Source organism: Eschrichtius robustus, chromosome 2 (assembly GCF_028021215.1).
Source record: "Eschrichtius robustus isolate mEscRob2 chromosome 2, mEscRob2.pri, whole genome shotgun sequence".
Lineage (NCBI taxonomy): Eukaryota > Metazoa > Chordata > Mammalia > Artiodactyla > Eschrichtiidae > Eschrichtius > Eschrichtius robustus.
Genome location: NC_090825.1, coordinates 6,396,638 through 6,419,432, shown reverse-complemented (window position 1 = coordinate 6,419,432; position 22,795 = coordinate 6,396,638). Strand labels below are relative to the sequence as shown.

General features: G+C 46.7%; 1 protein-coding gene and 1 non-coding gene across 2 annotated transcripts in view; one reads left to right on the top strand and one right to left on the bottom strand.

Moving 5' to 3' along the window:
• Positions 1–438: 438 nt before the first annotated feature.
• Positions 439–22,795, bottom strand: part of ADCY2 (adenylate cyclase 2) — a 438,100-nt gene continuing 415,743 nt past the window's right edge. Inside the window, exons 22-25 of the mRNA XM_068531874.1 lie at positions 21,622–21,729; positions 8,359–8,473; positions 5,004–5,128; positions 439–591 (exon numbers count right to left, since the gene is read on the bottom strand). Of these exons, the coding sequence (XP_068387975.1) occupies positions 439–591; positions 5,004–5,128; positions 8,359–8,473; positions 21,622–21,729 (501 nt within the window). The remainder of the gene's footprint in view (positions 592–5,003; positions 5,129–8,358; positions 8,474–21,621; positions 21,730–22,795) is intronic.
• Positions 860–966, top strand: LOC137760298 (U6 spliceosomal RNA). Its single transcript, XR_011073263.1, has one exon. It is a non-coding gene; the product is annotated as a U6 spliceosomal RNA (small nuclear RNA).

Below are 22,795 nucleotides of genomic sequence, written 5' to 3'. Positions count from 1 at the left end.
TGGGGTGACAGGATCAACTTAGTCACAAATACTGTGTGTTTTAGTGTCAGACTAGCGGATGCGGTTGGCGAGCTACCATATTTTTCCAGAAAAGAACATGCACCGGAAGATAATATACACCCCCTAGTTTTATTGCCTTAAGAATGTTTGTCTGGTTCGCCTCTCTCATCTCTGTCAGGTTCCTCTGAAGGCTTTTCCGCTGTAATGCGCACTCCTTTTCCTTCTTCTCAGGAGTAAGCACGGTGCAAGTGGCAGGGCGATCTTGGCACACGTCAGACACCACACGGCAGGCCCCCGGGTCACAGGAATGAGTCTACAGAGGCTCCAGAGAACAGAACAGAGCACACACATCACAAACGAGGGACAGAAGTGGCAGTCAGAAAGTGCACTGTTGTCTTCCTGAAAATACAGTCTTCTTGCCAACACCGAGGCGACGCTTCAGGATGCCAGGTTGCTCTGGGAAAGGGACCGTGACATCTCTGTGTTCACAAAGTACGTCTTCAGGTCCCCCTTTCCTTTCACGTTGATTATTCCTCGACATGTGCACGTGTATCCCAGGGTCTGCAGAATGAGGCTCGTCTCCTCAGTAACCTGGAAGCACAGTGACAGATGAAGACGGGCTTAGTGCCGATGCGGACACAGCCCTTTCAAAGGGCATTTGACTACAAGAATAAAGAGCCCCCAAACGTTCATGGTCTTTGACCCATTCATCCTACTCCTGAGAAATCAGAAGAGAGAATAATCCATGAGAGGAAGAGCTTTCTAAGGACAATGTTTAATTCAGTGCTGAGAAAGTGAAAAACTGGAAACAACCTAAGATTCAAGTAATCTCCAGGGTTAAGTAAACTACGATGCTATCGTGCTCGCTTCGGCAGCACATATGCTAAAACTGGAACGATACAGAGAAGATTAGCGTGGCCCCCGTGCAAGGATGACACGCAAATTCGTGAAGCGTTCCATATATTTGAGAGTTGAACTTGGGCTGAACATGCAGTAAGCATTTATTTAAAAATGACTATTGACTACTGTTATTATTTACAGACATCAGTTACAATTTATAGAACTGAAAAATAATGACATGTTTAATTTTAATGATTTTAAAATAAAATTCAAATTTATGGTGTCCTGAAAAAAACAAAAACAAAAACAAAAACAAAAACGACGACGCTATCATGATGAATGTCACGGATCAGACGATGAAATCATGTCGAACTATTTCACCCCCCAAAAGAGAATTAAGCCTGGATCCACGCCATGATTTTAACCACGTGAAGATTATGCTTTCACATGTAAGAGACCTGGAAAAAAGGAAGTAAACCTATGCTGAAGTGGTGGGATTTTGGATGATGTTTGTAAATTGTTATTAATGTCATTTCATAAAATAATAAATATTAACGATAGATTTTAAATAGATAAGAGAAAACACATGAGAAGCAGCACAGTCGACTCTGCAAATGGCCACGTGTTTCAGGTTTAATACACGTGAATGAAATGACCTAAAACTGAAAGAACATTAGGAATCCGCACCAGCCTGAGGGCGCACAGGATGCTCTGAGTCAGGTCTGGAAAGTTTCCCCACCTCATTGGATTGACTCAGGATGCTGAAAGGAGTGACCCCTCCGGGGCGGCCTGTCAATGTGACAGGACTCCTGATTTCCTGCCACTGCACCACGAGGTGAGGACCCCATCTCTGCACTACGTCCTGGTCCTGCTGGGTCAGTGGGCAGGGAAACCTGCTGGGTAGGACGGATCCTCTCTCCGAGGGGAGGGGAGGTGGGTTGTACTGTCTTCAGCTTGAGCACGTGCCGTGCTCTCGAGAGAGACCACGCCTAGGACCGAGGGCCGGGGTCTGATGCTTGCGTGTCAGAAGAACCTCCCGCAAAAGGCATCCTCTCAAGCAGAGAACGTGTGAGGTACACGGACTGGGCTACAAACAGGACCTCAGCTTCTGAGGTGAGGGACCACCCATCAGACACGTGGTCCCCCAGCCAGGCCCCCCAGGAGGTATCTGGGACTTGAGCAGAGAGGGAGGGAGCTATTTTCCCAGAAATCCCTGGTAACACTGCTCTGGAACCACGTGAAACAGCAGACGAGGAGGAGGGATTTCATCCCACTTCATCAGAGGAAACGGCCATGGCACCTGTAGGGCCCGGCCACCTTGGGTATGTGGGTGACACACGTGTGCCGGGCAGGCCACACCACAGTTCTGGTTCTGGTGTGGACTCCGCCGGGGGGCCGTGTGGTGTTGGGGCAGCAGCAGGGGCAATGTGCCAGCCCCTCGGTGGCTGAGACAGGCCTGGAGGATGGACGCTGCCATGGGGCAGAGGCGGCAGCACGTCAAAACCACAGGAGGGCTGGGCTTCTAGAACCCAGGACAGCAGCCGGGGGCCCCAGAAGCAAGGCTGAAGTGTGTGTTGTGACGATCTCAAGGGCAGGCTGTGGGCAAGAGCTAGAAAGATCAATCTGTCTTCTGCACTGTGACCCAGTGGCTGGGCCCTAGCGAAGGGGCCAAAGCGTGGGTCTTTCTGAGCAGAGCAGGAAGGAAAAGGGGGATTCAAAGGCCAGATGCTCCTGTCCTGCCCTCCCCTGGCTGGGCCCAAGTCCCGGAGGAGGAGGACAGGTGTAGCTCGGGAGCATTAGATAAGAACTGAAAAAGTATGGACATAGTCAAGAAAATCAGATGACAAATACATTCTCCTGATTAGAGTTCTTAGGGGCAATCAGAATTAGAGACTGCTGCAGACATTTGGCTTCCGGTCTTCCATGCAGTGAGCAAACGCGTCGTTTGGAGCCTTGGAGGTTAATTTTGCAGCTGAGGCTGGTGCAGAGCAGCACGCCCTTGGCATGCTTGAGTGGCTGTTGGAACCTGTATCACCAAGCACACAATTACCGGGACGTTCAGAGGGAGCCATCAACCTAATTAACTCCAGCTATGATTCCTCCAAGCCCAGGGGAAGCCTGGCTGGGGGATGAGGGGTTTCCTATGCTGTTCTTGGGGCATAGGAAGCATGGTGGGAGTGTAATCCTCTTTAAGAAAAAGAACTTGTTCTTCAGACCCAGGGGAAGCTTTAAATATTCTCAGCATCATTTTTAATTTTTCCTGGCATCTCACTACTGTTTTCTTCGCACATAAATGGAAATGAGAGGCTAGTGGAGCTGGGGTGAGCTCTGCCCTCCGGAGAAGAAAACCTACCCAGATGCGGACCCTCCAGCCGCTGAACTGAGTGAACACGCAGGCCTGCGGAAGACATCCCTCACTCTGGACGGGCTGAAACCTGTCTTGTTCCCTCCCCGGGCTCAGAGAAAGCGCACAGAGATGGTCCAGGTTGGCTGCACGGCACTAAGTCACACGGACTTTTATGAGGCCCAGTTTCCTCTTAGAGACACACGTGATCATTGTCAACATTGACCTGTAGGGGATTTACGGTCTCCGGGAGGGCACGTTCCCCTGACTGGCCTCTCTCAGATTGCTTTTGCTACTTATCCTAAGTGCTTGAAAACTGCTTGGAGAGTCGTGAAGCACGCGGAACTACCGTCCATCTTCCGAATGTTCCTGGTGTGTGGTGGAGGCCTAGGTTGGCCCACGGGTGGGCAGATGTGTTCCTGGTAGCAGCCTGCCTCTCTCCCCGCCAAGCAGAAGACCCGGGCTGCCCAGGATCGCTGGAGTATCCCTGGGCATGGGGAGCGGCCAGCCATGTACAGACAGAAAGCCCTAGTCAGAAGAGCCCCATTTTTGCTGAGAGCTTGGTCTGGGGTGGATCCCGTGAGAATAGCCAGCTCTCTTTTTCCTCGGCAGTGGCCAATTTGGCCGGGAAGGCCTGGGATATTTCCTCTCCTCCTCCACACTCCTCTTTTTTTCTCTCTCTCGTCTCTTTGCTGGACGGTTGCTAACTTTTCAGCAACCGCTGACTCATATTCTGACTGCAAGGCGGACACGTAGAGGTCACGTGTGTCACCTTCCATCTAAAGGTCAAGCTCCGCCTGAGAAAGGCCACAGAGACGGGGTCCTCTCGGAGGAACGAGGTGGGGTCAGGCTGAAAGCAAGCGAGCTACGCAGGGGCTTCACGAAAAGCCCCTTCTAGGTGATGCTGGAGCTGACGGCTTCCTGCAGAGGTTAACAACGGACTCCAGTGTCCATCGTACTTTTGGGAGGCAGGGTTATTTGAGGATTTCCGCCAAGCTGAGGCGCGGAACAGGGGCTCAGGGAATTCTCTGAAGAGGACAAAAAACTGATAGAACCTATTACTTGTGTCCAGTGATTTTCATACAAACTTGCCATTTGGCAGGAATTTATCTTCCAGAAGACAACGAAGCTGGGGTGAAATGTGGAACCACTGCTTTTTGAGGGCGAGGAAAACAGCAAGTTCCACATAGACACACAGGCACGCGCACACACACACACACACACACACACACACATCCTTCTCGTTCGGAGAGTGAGTCTCTCGTTCTAGGTGCTGGTGCTGCGACCCAAGTAGGCGTGCCCAGTCACCACTGCTTTTAACTTGTCAGATCTTGGAATTCTCCCCCTTGGGTGGATTCCAGAGCTTTCCAGTCATTTCCAGATATCCGAATCCCATGCTAGTCTGATCCAGTACTGTCATTTCACCTCACTCCATTTCATCTCTTCCTCTCCGTGGTTGGCCCCTTCACTCATCCTCCAAGTTCAGCCCCCGGGGAGAGGAAGGCAGGTGGTCACGTCTGGTCTGGGTTATACCAAGGAGAAGGGCACCCCTGCCGCCCCTCCCATCAGGTGGTTGCACTGCCCTGTTGGTCGCTGTGATCACCTATTCTCCCAAATGCAATAACCTTCATACTATTTCACAATTTTTATGGTTCACAGTTAATGCAGAAACGAATTAGTATTTCCCCAATAAAAAGTTTAACTAAATTACAAAGTTTACTTTCTTCCCTCTGTTTTAATATATTACCCTTAGTATATACTTATTCATGGTTCCCAAGAGGACAGACATGGTGGATAGCGACAGAGCAGACTAAATTACCTGGATTTTGTCCAGGACCCCGGTGCTGTCCATCCTACTGGCCACATTCACGGTGTTGCCCCAGATATCGTACTGTGGCTTCTGAGCTCCGATCACGCCGGCTATTACAGGGCCATGGTTAATACCTGTGACACACCAGAACCAGCTGAGCACGATTCGAATCATGAACTTGACAGTGTAAGCAACTGTCTCAAACAGGAAAGTTTTACAAGACCATTCCCGAACCATCATTACGCAGCAAACATTCGCCCAACTCATGGAACTCTAAAACAAAGAACCATGATTCCTCTAACTTCATCATCTCAAAAACAGTAAAATGTTTGTCTTTCTTCCTCTTCTTGATTCGCGCTCATACGTCTATTTATCATTATTCCGTAATAGCGTAAAATTGGTATACTTTATAAAACTCAACATTATAATTGTTTTTCTATGATGCCACGTAATCTTAGACGAGATGATTATCTTGTTTTCCAATAGTTTTGTGGTTAATTACTTCTGAAATGCACCTATTTTAATTTTAACCAGCCACAGCGGGTCTGTGAACTCTATTTATTGGCCGTCCTGCCGCTGGCGGGCTTCTGGGTTCCCTCTAATGTTTTGCTTAAACCACCACCAGCCCCTTGACACGTGTGCTGCATTTTCTACCTGCCGTGTACTATTCTGTGAGCTTGACATGTACAAGCTTCTAATTCTCACAGACCCCTGCCTGGGGTCTTCCCCCACCCCCAGTGTAGCAAGTAGGACGATTCCTTGTCCCAAGAACTCAGTTCAAACACACGGACCCACAGTTGTTATGGGCGTCGCAGGGAGGTAGGCCACAGAAAAAGAAACAGAGGTATTGACATTGGTTGATTTTTTTCCCCCCTATATTTTCTCCTGGATCTAAGACCCCCTCCTCCCCAGCCTTACGGCAGTAATCAAATCGTATGGATTAATGAGGGTGTTTCTGAGAGACTTCACTTCCCACTACTGAACTGCTTCGCGTACAAGGCCAGTTATAGATCGGAGGCAAAGCCTCCCCTTTGCAATGGAAAGGGGGGGCAGGAAACACAGCACAAACGTTGTTCCACAAAATCCCTGAAGGTACGCAAGAGTGAGAAAGAAGTTCTCCTTTGCTATTGTGGAGTATTCAGTAAAACTCAAATCTCTGTTTCAGACATCCCAGATAATTTATTCCTGCTGCTGGCTGGTGATCTCAGACGCCACTGCCCTCAGCTGCCCTTCTGGGGCTCTGAGTCCTGCTTGGTCAGTGGCTCTGGGCCAGGGCAGAGAGCCTGGGCCGATGTTGCTGGCAGCGGAGTGATCTCTGCTGAAGCGCAGGAGTGTGCTTGATTTGTGGTTCCCACTCACTGACCGACTCTACAGCTTGACATGCTGAAAAGGACATTAGGAGCAAGTTTGGCTCTTGCTATGTATCATGATTTTGTAGGGGTTAATATTACCCTTCTGAGTTCCTACCGTGAACCGCCACTGGATGGCACTATGTCCAAAGATGGGGCTGGGAAGCGGCCCTTGGGAGAGACGGAGGGTTTGGGGAAAGGCAAGCTCAGAGGCCACGGAAACACTGAGCTGGGCTTCTGCAGAAATCTAAAAGAGCTGGTGTGTGGGGTGAGTGTACAGATATTAATAGTTATTCAATAATCAGTGTAAAGTAAGCACTCAATAAGTACCTACTGAAGGAAGTCCATTGACTTGCTCACATTAATCTGGAAAATATTGTTATGGTCCAGACCAAGAACCCTGGGCTTTTGATGTAACAGATATGACTAGCAAAGAATTGTCCCGTTCCCCCTCGCAGTGAAGGGCAATATTGTTTTGGTCCATACATATTTGACAACAGATGGAGTGGGAGGCTGGGGTCAGCAGACGTAAGCTTTTCTATGTAGAATGGATAAACCACATGGTCCTACTGTATAGCACAGAGAACTATATTCAATATCCTGGGATAAACCATAATGGAAAAGAATATTAAAAAAAGAATGTATATATGTGTATAACTGCATCACTTTGCTGTACAGCAGAAATTAACACAACATTGTAAGTCAACTCTACTTCAATTAAAAAAAAAAAGACTATTTGACAGGGGTCATTCTGCCATGCAATTGATTTCTTTTTCTAAGGAGCATACTATGAAAGTTTGAGGAGTCAATTTTCCAAGCTGTTAAAGCAATAAAAAGCTCCAGGTGAAAGGGCCACCTCCACGTTTGATGGGGGCAGCTTCCTGCCCACCTGGCCCTTCTCCTCTTTGTACGGGTGGAGCCAGATAAAGGTCCTCTGGGCACACAGATGAGAAGGTCTAAATAAAAATGTGTTCAGATGCTGACAATACGACATACATGCAGTGAAGAGAATCCCATTTGCTCAAGAAATGTATAATATTTCTGGGTTTTACAACTCAGAACGTATGAACACCAAAGGAAGAAAATAGCCCCCAATATTGGGATTTTTTAAAAAGTTGAAATCTGTATGCAAGAGAGGTGAAAAGCCACTCAGATGGAATTTGTTAAAAGAGCTACTCTTATACGGACTTGCTTTCAGAAGCAGCAAAATACGTTGCCAAGAACAGCATAAAATGGTCAAAGAAGCTCTTACAAATCACAAATGGCTGCAAGTGACCATGCAAACGGCACAAGGCGGTGTGTGCAGACCTGAGGGTTTAAAACACACTTTTTTTGGATAGACATTTGTAGAGGCAAGGGAGCATGAAAGATGCTCAAGAATCAACTTAAAACAAGGGAAGAACTTACTTGAATTTTTATTTTTGGAAGAAAGTTGGCTTTGTCTCTGGTATTTGAACGTTCAATCTGAAAAGCTCCAGCTCTGTTAGAATTTAGGACACAGTTGGGGTCCTTATAGGTTGTGATCCCAGGAGTGTGGGACTATTCCAACAATTCCAAGATGCATTTTTAAAAAACAGTCTTACATCTTTGAAGTCTGGATGCATCTTATAGCCCGTAGTGGGTCCTACTCTCATAACATGATGGAGGGGTTTACAGTCAAGCTTGCATCAGCTCCTGGCATGGCTGAAGGCTGCGCCTACCATGACCTGCAGAAATGACCGTGGCTGGAGAGACTGAAACCCAGCTCAGGGTCCACTTCTGAAATCAAGTGCTTGCAGCCTGCGTGCAACCAAAGCAGGTGTTTTTGTTTTTTGGGTTTTTTTTTCTAATTTGCACAAAAGTGCCTCAGGAGCTCATAGCTGCCCTGGGCCCTTCCACCTGCCGTCCAGCCCTGCTGCTCTAACGACGCATTTGTCATTGTACTGCTCCAACATTGCAAGGATGGCGACCTTTCCGTGAATCTGTTCCTGACGCCAGGCCTTCTCCACAACCCGCCTCAGATCTGCACAACGTACCTACTCGTAACTTGAAGTCATTGAAGGAGTGCTTGTTGATGGCGTCCAGTTTCCCCACCAGGGCGAATGCAAACTCCACCATGGTGCCGATGTGCATGTACTGCCTCTCGGGCTCCTGAAGGAAAACAAACACAGCAGGCGGGGGTGAGGACTCAGCAGGCGGGGAAAGGCTCCTTCAGTCACAGGATGCACACTCTTTCCTCTGGCCTCCTTGCGGGAGGGGGTGTTGTGGCTGAATTGTGTACCCCCAAAATCATATACTGAAGCCCTAACCCCCAGGACCTCAGAATGTGACTGTATTTGAAGACAGGGTCTTTAAAGAAGGAATTAAGATTAAATTAGGTCATTAGTATGACCAATCTGGTATGACCGATGTCCTTATAGGAAGAGATTAGGACACAGACACACCCAGAGAGACCATGTGAAGACACAGTGAGAAGGTGGCATTCTACAGGCCCAGGAGACAAGCCTCAGAAGAAACCTTCCCTGTCAGCACCTTGATCTCAGACTTCCGGCCTCCAGAACTGTGAGAACATAAATGTCTGTTGTTTTAGCTGCCAGTCTGTGTTACTTTGTTATGGCAGCCTGAGCAGACTTATACAGGGGCTAACCATTTTCTGCCTTTACTGGTCCCTGGGTGGTTTATTATCCCTTGAGGAATAGAGAGTTATCACCCGTATGGAGCTGAAGGAAAAGTCCAAGATTTCCAATGAAGGTAAGTGGAAATTTCTACTTCTTTTTACTATTAATTTGTATTTATGATTCCTGTTACTAATTCACATTTACCATTAATTTGTTAACACCTATTCTGTTTGTATTTACTTTTGAAGTTCATCCTTTTGAAAATTCTATTTTTGGTTATATTCTAAAAATAGATTCTTTATTAGTATTTGCATATAACCTATAAAAATGTATTAATTTACACGTCCTGAAGGTCCCCCAGTTTTTTGGGGCATAATTTTATTTTATTATTTATTTATTTGCTTGCTTGCTTATTTATTAAATTAATTTTTATTGGAGTGGTTAGGTGCATGGGATAGTTTGGAACACAGCTTCGGAAGGCTGAACTGAAATGCAGCCCCAGAGCTGCCGTCAGGCTCTTGGTATGGACGTCCTCTCCGTCTTTCTTTCGTCTCCCTGGCTGGTTTGTGAGCTCCACAAGGGCAGAGACTATGTTCTGTTAACCTGTAGACACACACAACAGCCAAGTGCCTGGTGCAGAAGAAGCACTTAGTAAACGTCTGTTGAGAGACTGCACTTCGGTTGACTGTCGGGTAGCCGGGCGGGGCATGATGTCTGGGAGAAGCAGAGAGAGAGTCGTCAGCTGTGGTGGAAGGTCAAAGCCAGGGATGGTCTGTGGGGAGCACAGCCCAGAGGAATCATTCACGTGTTCATTGCAGCGGGCGATGCCCCAAGGGAAGAAACGGAAACAAAATATCGGAGGGGTGACCCGGGGGAGGCCCTCAGTTGGGACGGGGCGGGGGTCAGTAAAGGACCCTGGAAATACTTGAGAGGACAGAACACGGGGCCATCGCGGGTCTCGTGCTGTGATTTCTGGGACGGGTGTTCACCCCCCTGGGCCCCAGAGGAGTTCAATCAGAGGTGGAGAGAGCTCTCGGGGGCGTTTGAAGAGGAGGCACCTGGTGACCGGTGGGGGGCATACTCCACGGAGGGTGAAGATAAAAACCAACTCTGAGGGTTTCGGTGGGGATGACTGAGAAGGAAAACGGACAGAACCCGCCCATTCAAGACGCCGGGAAGACGGAGAGAATCACGGTAACAGCTAAGGGAAAGAGGAACACGGCAAGAGGGCGATCCAATGACCCACACGGCCTTCTGATAATGCCAGTGAAGGGGGTAGCACTAAGGCAAGTCTCCCAGCCTGGGCACTGCTGACATTTGGGTGGGATCAGTCTTTGTTGGGGGGTGTCCTGCACACTGCAGGGTGTTGAGCAGGATTCCTGCCTCTGCCCACTAGATGCCAAGAGCTTCTCTCCCTCCAGTGTGACAACCATAAAGGTCTCCAGACATTGCCAAACGTCCCCTGGGCAACAAAATTGCTCCCAATTGAGACCACTGCACTAAACTTTATATATATATATACACACACACACACACACACACACACATATATATATATATACACGTATATATATGTATATATATATGAAGGGGGAAGAGGAATTAAAGTTCTGGCTCAGAGAGAAAGATTTCTTCCTTCCTTTCCTCGAGTGAATTATTGTATCATTCTAGAAAAAGATGGATGAAATACTACTGTTGCCATAAATCCGCAACTTAGAAGTGTGGAAGCAAAACCAAACAATTTAAAATATTAGAACCACGAAGCAGACTGTCAGCTAACTTCGGTGGAAATGCAGAGAGTCATTTCTTAAGAACAGTTACACTTTTCCATCAGAGCTTGCTAGTATCTCTTGTCTCATGACTTAGGGGCAAGACATGATTTGGAGGTATCTGCAGTCACTTGGAAAACATCTCGCTCCTTGACGGGAGGCATGAGCTGTTAAATCAACAGGAAGGATCCTGTGCCGTAAAAATGACAACCGTCCTGGCAAGGAGAACAGACTGGCCGTGGGAGAAATGGTTTGCTTTTCACAGAATAAAGGTGCAGCAAACGAGCTTCTCTCCCTGATAAATGACTGCCCAATCTGTTTCCAGGCACCAGGCTTCAACTGTGGGTTTGATGTGACCTCAGTGATAAATGAAGAGACTGAGCTCTGGGAGTGGGGTTTAAATCCAACGTCAAGGACTCATTCGGGCTTAGTAAAGCCTGGAGAAAATTATGCTCAGTCTCTAGAAGACTCAGTTCACTTCAAGAAGTCCTTATAACTGAACTTTTGATAAATGTTTGACGACAGCCTGAAACAGCTCTTTCTTCCATGATCCAAATAATTTCTCCCATCTCCAAATATTTAACTGACTTCTAGCTACACAGCGAGACCACTCATTCAGTTTCCTGGAACACATTTGGCAAGCTGTTTGTTTTGCAAGTTTCACCTGCAGGGAATGTGGCATAAAGTAAATGCATGTTTATTGAGGTTATTTTATAACCCAAGTGACTGGTATTGACCGAGGTGAAATTAACACAAGCCTCTGCTCCCGGCTTCTCCTCTCTTTCCTCCTCGCCTTCCTCTACCCATCAAACGTCCACTGCGTTCCTGCTGTGTTGGTGCTCGTCTGATTCTGAAGATTCGGAACTGCTGTCTAAGGAGCACTTAGTTCTGCTGCCTGGGGCTCCTGGGAGAACGGATCAGACCTCACAGTTCTCTGAAGGAGAGTCACTCCAACCAGGTGAGCTGAGTGTCCCAGCATGGAGATCGGCCCTCACCTGGGAGCTCAGGGCATCTGAGCTTCAGGCACCTTTGGGAGAACAGGACTGGAACTCACAGCTTCCCAGTGTTTACCAAAACTCAGAGGCGTGAAATAATATTTATGGAAAATGGCCTGATTCCTGGGTCATCTGTGGATTCCTCTGTATCCAGTGAACTTGGATTAAACTGGACGCAATGTTCTCCACCTGATCTGACTCTACCAAAGAATGTATTTGATTAAAATATGCATTAAGAGATGTTCTAGCTAACAACCTCCCCCCTCAATGTGTTAAACCGTGTTCCATGAGGAAGTTACCAAGCACACTGTTCACTACAGACCCATCCTAATGGTTATGAGGGCCTGTTTGTTAGAGCTTGGGTCAGGGACCCAGTGGAGCATCCAGCTGCAGCCTGATGTGGCTTGGCTTCAAATATATTAATGAATGAGTGATTTGATCTCACCTTATGAACACTAAAGCACTGCACTTGTGTTGGCTGCTGGAAATTTCGGAACAATTAATAGCAATAATGTATGTATGCATGTACTTAATCCTCACAACGATTCCCATGAAAGAATCCCTGTCTTTATCCCCATTATGCAGATGAGAAAGGGAAACCCAGAGAGGTTAATAACTTGTGTAAGTGGAATAACCAGGCTTTGCAGGCGGGCAATCTGACTCCAGGGTCCTCAATCTTCATTTACTCTAAATGTAAATGGATTAAATACTCCAATCAAAAGACACAGAGTGGCTGATAGGTTACAAAAAAAAAAAATCCATATATATGCTGCCTACAAGAGACTCACTTCAAATCTAAAGACACACTCAGACTGAAAGTGAGGGCATGGAAAAAAGGTATTCCATGCAAATGGAAACAAAAAGAAAGCTGAGGTATCAATACTTAACATCAGACAACTAAACTTCATCATCTTGCCTCCTTCCCCATGTGCATCTTGAATGTGGTCAGAACTTCTGCTATTTGATTTTAATTTTATTGCATCATCCTCATTTTTGTTTCTATCTTATCTTTCAAGTTCCTTGCATGTTAGTTTATTAATTTAAAAATATTCTTGCATTGCGTCCATTTTTGTAAGCTTCTTAAGGGAGAGATTTAAATAAAATAGGCACATACATGTAGACAAGTAGGTAAGCATTTTTCCTTGATAGTGTTGCTGCTAAAATGGTGACAGCTGTGTTGGATGATGTGTCTAAGAGATATTCAGCTGATGGAAAACTATATCCAAGCATTGCTCATTAATGGCTCTGGAACTGGCCACCACCCATGTGGATGACTGGAATTCTACTTGAGTGCCTTATTGAAAACTCAAACTTGTAAGTCTAAAACTGTTATTTCTATTTTATCTCCCATTAACAGCTCTTATTCTTGACTCTTCTACTTTTGCTAATGGTGTCATCAATTTCAGATCTCTAAACTGGAAACCTGAGATTCAGACAGCCCCCTCCATCCTGCTTCCTCAGCTCCCAAGTCCATCTCCCATGGACATGCTTCTCCCATTCACCTCTTTCTTTATTTTCTTTGTTTCTTTATTTTCATTGTTTATACTGTGACCACTACTTGTCTGAAAGTAGGAAGTTCACTAAATAGTTGCCAGCACTTTTGAGTCAGACAAAGTTGGGTCCAGCTCCAGGTTCTACAATCATCAGCTGCATGGCCTTGGCTGAGTCACTTAACTTCTCTGGGGCTCAGTTTCCTCATCTGTGAATTGAAACAATAACTACCAGTCTCATAGGGTTGTGGTTAAGATGAAATGAATTCATATGGGCAACACATTCAGCCTGCATCCCTGAGGCTCAGAATTTATTTAGTTTCCTTCATGATAGGTTAGAGAAGCACATCGCTCTGCCTGACATGAAAAGCTTCTAGGAGGAAAATGTCAGCAAGAATTGCTTTATGCCCTAGTTTAGTACTTCCCCCCCTTTCCACACACTGAGCAACCTACGCTGATGTATGGCTTTGACAACAACCTAAGTGTCTGAAATGTTAAATATCTTTGAGGTTCTCAGTGTGTATAGCGAAGAGTGATGGTTCTTCCTTCAGTGTTTGTTTCCTATTAGTAGCATTAAAGTAGGAGGGCATTTCTCTCTCCACTTACCCTACATCACGATAGCTTTGGTGTTTGTGCAAAAATACACAGCACTGAGATATTGCTTTTCATTTCAGCAGAGACCAAAACTATTTTCTACTTTTGCCAGTAAAGGAAACTATGGTTATGAGTTTCAACATATGCTTTAGTTACTAAGAAACTGGCAGCAGAAGATCTGAGAATGATTCCTTACTTCTTCCCTGATCAACTTGGTGGAGTGGCCTAAAGTTTCACCAAAATTCATATGAGGAAGCCTAATCCCCAATGTGATGGTACTAGGAGGTGGAGCTTTGGGGAAGTAATTAGGTCACATGGGTGGAGCCCTCATGAATGGGATTCGTGCCCTTATAAGAAGAGACAGGAGAGAGCTGCTTCCTCTCTGTCTGCTCTCCATCTGTACTGAATGAGGACACAGAGAGAAGACGGCCGTCTGCAAACCAGAAAGAGGGCCCTCACCAGACACCAAATCTGCAGACTTGATCTCAGACTCCCCAGCTTCCAGAACTGTGAGAAATAAATGTTGTTTGTGACCCAGTCTATGGTAATTTCTTATAGCAGCCCAGCTGAGACACCTTTAATATCCCCAGGCTTACCTAGCATTGGAATTGCTGTTTGCATACATGACTTTTTCCAGACTATAAACTCTGGAGGGCAATTACAGAGGGGCAGTCGTTAACAAGTAATTGGCACTTGCCCCAACGGGTAAAGAAAATCTATGCTGGTTGACCTACTAGCTAAATAAAATCCCAAACAGCCAAGCCAGGCAGCTCCTAACTCAGGCAGAGATGGAACCGTTAGCCTGACTCAGTGAATGTGGATGGGCAATGTTTATTGCTCATTGTTTTGTTGGTCAGCTCGGATTTGCTAATAAACTGAGTAAGCGTAGGAATCTCATAGATGGGTCACTTGGAGCCTGGGATCTTATTTGGGGGATTGAGGGAGAAGAATGATGGAGAAATCCTAGTGCTAGCCACAGCGGTACGTCTATGGGGCCAACTCAGCAAGAAACAGAGTGAGAGGTAGTGCTTACAAACTAGTTACTACCCTCAGCCCACAACCTGCTGTCAAATTTGTTCTGATAGAATAAATAAATAAAATAAAAAACTCATTTAAAATAAATAACTTAAATTTTTAAAATAAAAATAATTAAAAAGAGAGCAATAATACAAAGCTTAAAAATTTTTAACGAGCACCAGCACTCATACCTTGATAGGAATACAAGCTCCCTGTTACCTCTTGCTTCTCTGCCTCTCCCCTCCCCCCATTTTTCTGGCACCACAAGTCACTTCTTCCAAAGTGTCGCTGGCAATGGGCATCACTCTATTTGAAATTGTGAATAAAACTAGAGGTATGGCTCATCACAGCAACAGTGTAATCAAAGTATGGGTTTACATGAAAGTTTTCATCTCTGTACTTCGGTTTTGACATATTTAAGTTCTCAGTAAAATTTGTACTAAAAAGATCAAAACCAATTTACATAATTGCTAAGACCAGAGATGACCCTAATCATTGATTCCGGCATGAAGGACAGACTTCCTTAATGATAGGGCAGGCAAAGTTCCTTCAGAGGTCGAGTAGGGGAGGCTCCAGAGTGCAGCAGAGGGAATGAGGCAATAGGGAGGGGTGAGGAGTGTGGCAAACTGGGGAGAACGTGCCAAGACGGGGCAGCTGCTTCTCAGCTGGTGAGTGTTGTCATCAGGAATGAAGATCAGGAGATCTACCAATTTTCAGGAGAAAGTTGAGATGATTATTTTTTACTGAGATGTTCTTTTACAAGAAGTCTACATAAGTCAAGAAAAACATACCTGTAACCACAAGTGTGCTATCATGGCTTGAGGTCTAAAGGCCATGGCTGGGAAGGAGCAGGGGGCTGCTATGGGTCTGGGAAGTGGTGAAGTCCTGACGTTAAAATGAAGCGCCTCTGGGGTGTGTAAGCTCCCCATTTCTATCAACCCTGAATTCCAGCGCGGAACATGTACTTTTCAGGTGCATGCTCCAGGGATTACGAGAGCAGGGTTCAGTATGCAAGCCTGTTCTCCATGTAATGTTTCATTTTTTGACAAATGCCTGCTTCTTTCAACAACAACAATCAGTTGTTACACATAATACAACCAACCATCTAGTCATGTTGTCTTTAAGCGTAAAATCAGAATGTGTTGTTTCACTTAAGATAACACAAATGAAGCAAAACAAAGGCAGATAGAAAGCCCTGCTCTGACTAGGTGCTGATAGACCCCTATGCATTCGTTTTCCCAGTGGGTAAGTAGCCTGTGCCAGCATGTAGAAAATGTGGAGGTAATTACAAATAAAAGCTGACTTTCAAAAGGCTTCTTCTATCCAGACAGCTCTGCCTCGTTTTGGATTTAAGAAAAACACATGAATCCTTGAGAAACCCAATATATTTTGCCAAACTAAATATCTGGCTGTGTTGAATATGTTTTGTTGCCAAACTAAATATTTGGCTAAATAATAAATAGAAAATTTTTTGTTTGTAAACAATAAATGGAAAATTTTTTGGTTTTAACTAGAGAGATAAGTAGGTAGGCTACAAAAGGCAAAAGGGACATTCATTTTTTCATAAAGACTATATCCATATTATTATTTATCAAGCATGCTATGCCCCCAATCAAACATAATGAACTTTCCTTTCAGATTTTCACTGAATTTCAAAATATTTCTAGGATGATCTTACCGAGATTCTAATTAAATGTTCTAAATAAAAATAGCTCGTATTGAGTAAAAGCTCCCTGCATGGATCTGATGCCATATTTCATTTATGTCCAAAAACCCTTTTACCTATTCTGCAGGAGGAAGCAATGGTATCCATACGTGAAACAGTGTACAAACCATAACGGTATTATTACCGCTATTAGCATTTTTATTACCCCCTCTGCCCGTGGAGCATTTTTCATATTAATGTCTTCCCCACAGCCTCAGGAAATGAGTGGGATCCCCACTGTATATAAAAGGACACTAATTTGCAGAAAGCTTAGCTACCATGGTAAGGGATGAGCAGTCTCACGTGAAAGCCACGCTCCTTCCACTCTGCCATGAAGGTAAATACTCACGAATTAACAGTGGTGGCTGTCAGGAGTCAGGATGCAGCTCAAGGGTAGCTGAGAAGGCAGATTTTGTGGCTGCCAGTGACGAGGGCAGAAGGGATGGGGCACCCGTGGAAGGAGTGCTTGGGTGAATGGTGTGCGTACAAACGTGTGGGTGCAGAAGCCAACATGGTGGGGGGCTGGGGAAGAAGAGGAGGGGGTGAAGCAGCACGAGAGCTGTGGGCAGAGGGAGGTGAGCCCTGCACCCAGAGTGCCCGGGTTATGCAGCCCTGCTCTATAACCTTGCTCTATGGCTGCTTGTTCTATGACTTTGGGCAAGTTACTGCACTGCTGTGCCTCAGTTTCTCCATCTGTAAAATGGGCCCGGGTTGGGGTGCCTCCTAGGCTTGTTAAAAGTAAAGCCTCAGGAGGCATTTATTAAGTTTTCGAAAATGTTAGGAGAAAAAAAAAAGGACAGCGTTTGCATTGGGAGGAGCAGAATTGTAAAATGGCGGGAAGGAAGCGAGAGGCTGGGCTGGGAAGCAGGGTGGACACGCGCTGCTCCATCATTCATTGAACAGACATGGGCAATCGCTCTGTTCAGCGCCCCCTGCTGGGACTTTGGGGAACACCACATAGGACAGGGCTCCTGCTATAATTTGGATGCTGGATAAGAAACACACGTCTAAACAAAAGCAGGAAACGATATGCAGCACGTGGGAGGACAGGAAATAGGATCTAGACACAGGGGGTCAGGTGAGGCCAAAGAGCCTCAGGTAAGGGTGCAGGAGAGGCTCCAATGAAAGTGGGAGCCTTGGCACGGCTGATGGGTGAGATCTGAAAACAGGGTGTCTTCCTGTGCGTCAGAATCACCTGTGGAAATGGAGATTTCCAGCCCCTCCTTCGGGTGTCCGGAGACCATGTGTAGCACCCACCACAGGGCCTCTGATGCAGATGGTGGGTGCACCCCTCCTGGAGGGTGTATGAGTAGCACTTGGTGCTTGTCTGCACAGACGCACAGTGCACGTTTGAGGGCGATGAGGAAACTGTAGGGAGAGGGAGGGGACGGGTCAGAGCAGGGGCGTGGAAGCAGATGGTGGGGGCCCTGTTCTGGGAGTAGGGAGGACGAGAGGAAGGTGAGGGTGCTGTTAGCAAGCTGGGTGTCTGTGGAAAGCTGGAAACGTGAGCTCCAAGCTTGGCCTAATGGTCAGGAAGGTGGACGATGGTTTTGTCAGTGGTTGGATACACAGGCTGGTGGAGCAAGTCTTAGCTGAGATCCCTGATGGAGGGGAAGGGTTGGGGAAAGAACATGGAAATGTCCACAGAGGAAGACCTCAGGCAGGAGTCACTAAAGAGAAGAAATTAGAAGCTGAGGGAGAAGAGGACTTCTGGGCGAAGGTGATGGCTGGCTATATCAGAGGCCACAGACGGGACACAGAGAATGATCGCTTGGGGAATGCAAATCCGACTTGGATTTTGGAATTTGGAAGTACTTCCTGATCTTTAGGAGTGGAATTTCTGACATCCGCATTGGTGAGGGTTAGCAAAGAAGGAGAAGGTGAAAAGTAAAGGCAGTGGATAAGGACAAGCCATCCAAAAATTGTGCCTATGGGAAGGGGGAGGAGAGGCCTGGAGACATTTGTTGAAGATCCAGGAGACCAGGGTCTGGTGGTGACAGAGTTGGGACCAGGGAGCCCGGCTGTAGGGTTGATGGAGGGACGATGGAGGGTGATTGTGGGATGGAGGAGGGATCATGGAGGGGTGATGGAGGGATGACGGAGGGATGATGGAAGGATGGAGGAGGGATGATGGAGGGATGAAGGAAGGATGATGGAGGAATGATAGAGGAGTGATGGAGGGCTGATGGAGGGATGAAGAAGGGATATTGGAGGAATGATGGAGGAGTGATGGAGGGGTGACGGAGGGACGAAGGAGGGATGAAGGAGGGATGATGGAGGGATGATGGAGGGGTGATGGAGGGGTGATGGGGGGTGATGGAAGGATGATGGAGGGATGAAGGAGGGATGCAGGGGGGATGATGGAGGGATGATGGAAGGATGAAGGAGGGATGATGGAGGAGTGATGGAGGAATGATGGAGGAGTGATGTTGGGTGATGGAGGGATGAAGGAGGGATGATGGAGGAATGATAGAGGAGTGATGGAGGGCTGATGGAGGGATGAAGAAGGGATATTGGAGGAATGATGGAGGAGTGATGGAGGGGTGACGGAGGGACGAAGGAGGGATGAAGGAGGGATGATGGAGGGATGATGGAGGGGTGATGGAGGGGTGATGGGGTGATGGAAGGATGATGGAGGGATGAAGGAGGGATGCAGGGGGGATGATGGGGGGATGATGGAGGGATGATGGAAGGATGAAGGAGGGATGATGGAGGAGTGATGGAGGAATGATGGAAGAGTGATGTTGGGTGATGGAGGGATGAGAGAGGGATGATGGAGGGATGAAGGAGGGGTGATGGATGAATGATGGAAGAATGTTGGAGCGGTGATGGAGGGATGATGGTAGGATGATGGAGGAGTCATGGAGGAGTGATGGAGGGGTGATGGAGGGATGATGGAGGGATGAAGGAGGGATGAAGGAGGGATGATGGAGGGATGATGATGGAGGGGTGGTGGAGGATGGGCCCAGCACAGACGCTGAATGCTGAGTGGGTCTTCACGTGCCTCTGAGCATCCCTGCCGAGGGTCCCGTAGGTGGCCGTCGCTAGCTAAGTTCCGGAGCAGGTGTGATTTTGTCAAGTGCCCTAAATGGGCCACAAGAGGAGGTCAGCTGAGAGGCCTCAGAAGTGGCGCTGGGGTTAGGGTGAGAAGAGTGAGGCACTCACCTCAGCTGCAAAACTTAAGGGGGCACCGAAAAGCTCAGCAATCATGAGAAACAATATCCTAGTGCGATGTTTAGAAAATCAAAATTAATGCAGAAAAATCCAGAAAGAAGTAAAACACTGAAATTTAAAGAAAGATACGGGCTGTGGACTGCACAGATCCCCCTCAAACTCCTATCTTGAAGCCAAACCCACGAGATCTCTCTCTTTCTGCTTTGTGAGGACATAGCAAAAGGGCAGCCAGCAACAAGCCAGGAAGACAGCCCTCACATGAACCGCGTCCCGCAGGACCTTGATCTGGGACTTCCAGCCTCCAGAGCTGTGAGAAAATAAATCTCTGTTGTTGAAGCTGCCCAGCCTTCATTATGGCCGCTGAGCTAACTAATCAGACAGTTTCTGACAGTGCTGTGCTGGGCGTCTTAGAGGCCGAGGCAACAGGAAAAATGTCTGTCCCTGTGTACATAATTTTATGTTATTTTTAATGGTTAATTTTTTTCAGAACATTAAAGATGCTGAAAAGGATTAAGTTTTCTTCCATTAAAGCCAGGACAGTAAAAATCTAATTAGTTCTGTCTTGGGTAAAAATAAGATATTTAGAATTAAAACAATGTTGTACATTTTAATACCTTTATTGTCCAGTTTTCCAATAGTTTTTCAACACTTGAATGTTCTGGCAATAAAAAGCCAACCCCGAAAGATACACAACACCACGTAAAAACAGGGGTGCCCATTTTTCCTTTTGTGTCAGGCGTCAAGATTGCTTGGAACGGTACTGCTCAAAACTTACGATTCTTCTAAGTTTTCTTTTATTGCTTGTTTGTTTTACTTTTCCTTATTACTAAAGTAATTCGTACCCATGGAAAAAAATAATAATCTGGAAGCAACACCTGAGTAGAAGGGACATATATTACCCCACTCACTCAGAAAAACGCTAGGGTTAATCTTGAGTCCGACGTTTCACGTTCTCATTTCTGCCCACGAATGTTAAGAGAGAAGAGGATCCTCTCCTGATGCTCCGGGGGGTGGGCCCTGTCTGCGCAAGCTGCTGCCCCTCTGTCCCTCTCTTGGTTGCCTGTGGGAGGTGGCGGGGTTGGGGGGAAGCTAGACACACGGGGGTCGGGGAATGGCTGAGCTCTTCCTCTCTTTGGGGGAATCCAAACACCTCCAGCAAGCTGTGCTCTGGTAAGGTTCATCCCTCTGTGCTGCACCCACCACCTCTGCCCCGCGGCAAACAAGCCAGTGCCCGTCAGGGAGCCCACTGTCCTGAGGGGAAAGGGGTCTTTTTATTGACCCACAAGTTAACAAACCATATCTAGGGACTTCCCTGGTGGTCCAGTGGTTAAGGCTCTGCGCTCCCAATTCAGGGGGCACGGGTTCGATCCCTGGTCGGGGAACTAGGAACCCACATGCCACATGGCATGGCCAAAAGGAAACCAAAAACAAAAACAAAGCATATCTACACACACACACACACACACACACACATTCAGAGAAACAAGACACAACATAACAGAAAACCCCCCTCAAAAACCCTAGTTGATTGAAGATACTCAATTTTGACCAAATCACCTTTTCAACCACATTTCTGGGTGGTCAGCATGTTTTTGACCACGTTGTTTTAAATCAAAAGACCAGGGGGCCCTCCCATAACGAGTCACCTTTAAATAAACAGCTCTAATCAACTTTCTTGTATATTTATCTGGTATCAAGCAGCTACCAGACTAGTTGTTTTTTTTTTTTCTACCTTGTCTGCCAGAGAAAGAAGTTCTGTGAACAGACCCTCAGAAGCCTCCAGAATTCTCATCTTTTCTCACGAGACCTTAATCACTGAGGTCTGGGTTGTGCCTGCAATTCAGTGTATGGGTCGCTGCATGACTGTTTTGGTCCCAGGATGACCCGTGGGCAGAGCCGAGGCTCACGTGTGCTGCGTGTGGCCGACACGCGTGTACCTGGGCGTGCTCCTGGCTGGGCACGGCGCTCAGACCCGTCGCCGCCATGTACGTGCTGCCGATGGTCTTGATCTTTTCAACTCCACTGAACTTTGGCTTGGACAGCAGCTGGGGAGCAATGACAATCACACAGTTACTCAGTCGGGTGCTGACCCAAGGCCAAGCATTTTCTAGAGACAGTCTCAAATCCTAGCTCAGTCACAGGAACACGATACTGCTTATTCACCCTTCGACCTTGGGCATCGTGGGGAAAGAACACTTCATGCATCTCACAAAGGGCACGTCCTTGGAAAGATATGCAGTATAATGATTTACTTCCAGTTAACATGAATTACCTTTCAGAATTTGCTAGTGAAGGAAACAGTATAAATTATGATGCGAGTGATAATGGCCTCAAATAAATTTCCCCACTCTGTGTCTGAAAGGCCTAAATACAAAATCATGAGTCAGAGAGTGAGGTCTTCCCTGCATGGTGAGGGTGATTTATGACCGATTGTAGTGTTGAGGATTGACTTTTGCCCTCTGAAAACCTGGAGTGGAGGGAATAAAGATCTAGAATGGCCCCTCCCATCAGCCCTGACCCTAATATTTTTTGTCCCAGTTTCTGGCACCTGTAATCAGTTTCCTACTGGGCTCCTCCTCATCCACTACATCAGACCTTGGGGTGGGATGGAGGAAAGGTAAAAATAAGATAAGAAGCTGTAGGAAAGAGAAAGACTGGATGGAGAGAGCAAATGAAGGGAACTCTGGAAGGTTCTGTATCTGCTCAGCAGGACAAAGGTATGAACAGAAGACTGGGAACATCTTCCAGACCCTTCCTTGGTACTCCTGCTTTCAGAGGAGATTCGTTCAAGATCACACGTCAGAGAATCGAAGATAAGTGAGCAAATCCCACGATCACATCTCCATGAGCAATCCAACCTGAAAGAACGGTCACTAGTACTAGAGAGCATTTATTTTACCGAGGGGCAGCGGGAGGAAATGTGCCACCATTTTCCACTATGAACCCTGCACAACAGTGAAAATCTCTACTTGTCATTACTTCACCATGAGTCTTGAGTCAACCTCATGGTGACAGTGGTGGTAGCAGAGAAATGCACAGGTACCACAAGACATTTAGAAGGTTGGCCTGAAACCATCATATTATATAATTTCATCACTGTATTTCAAAATT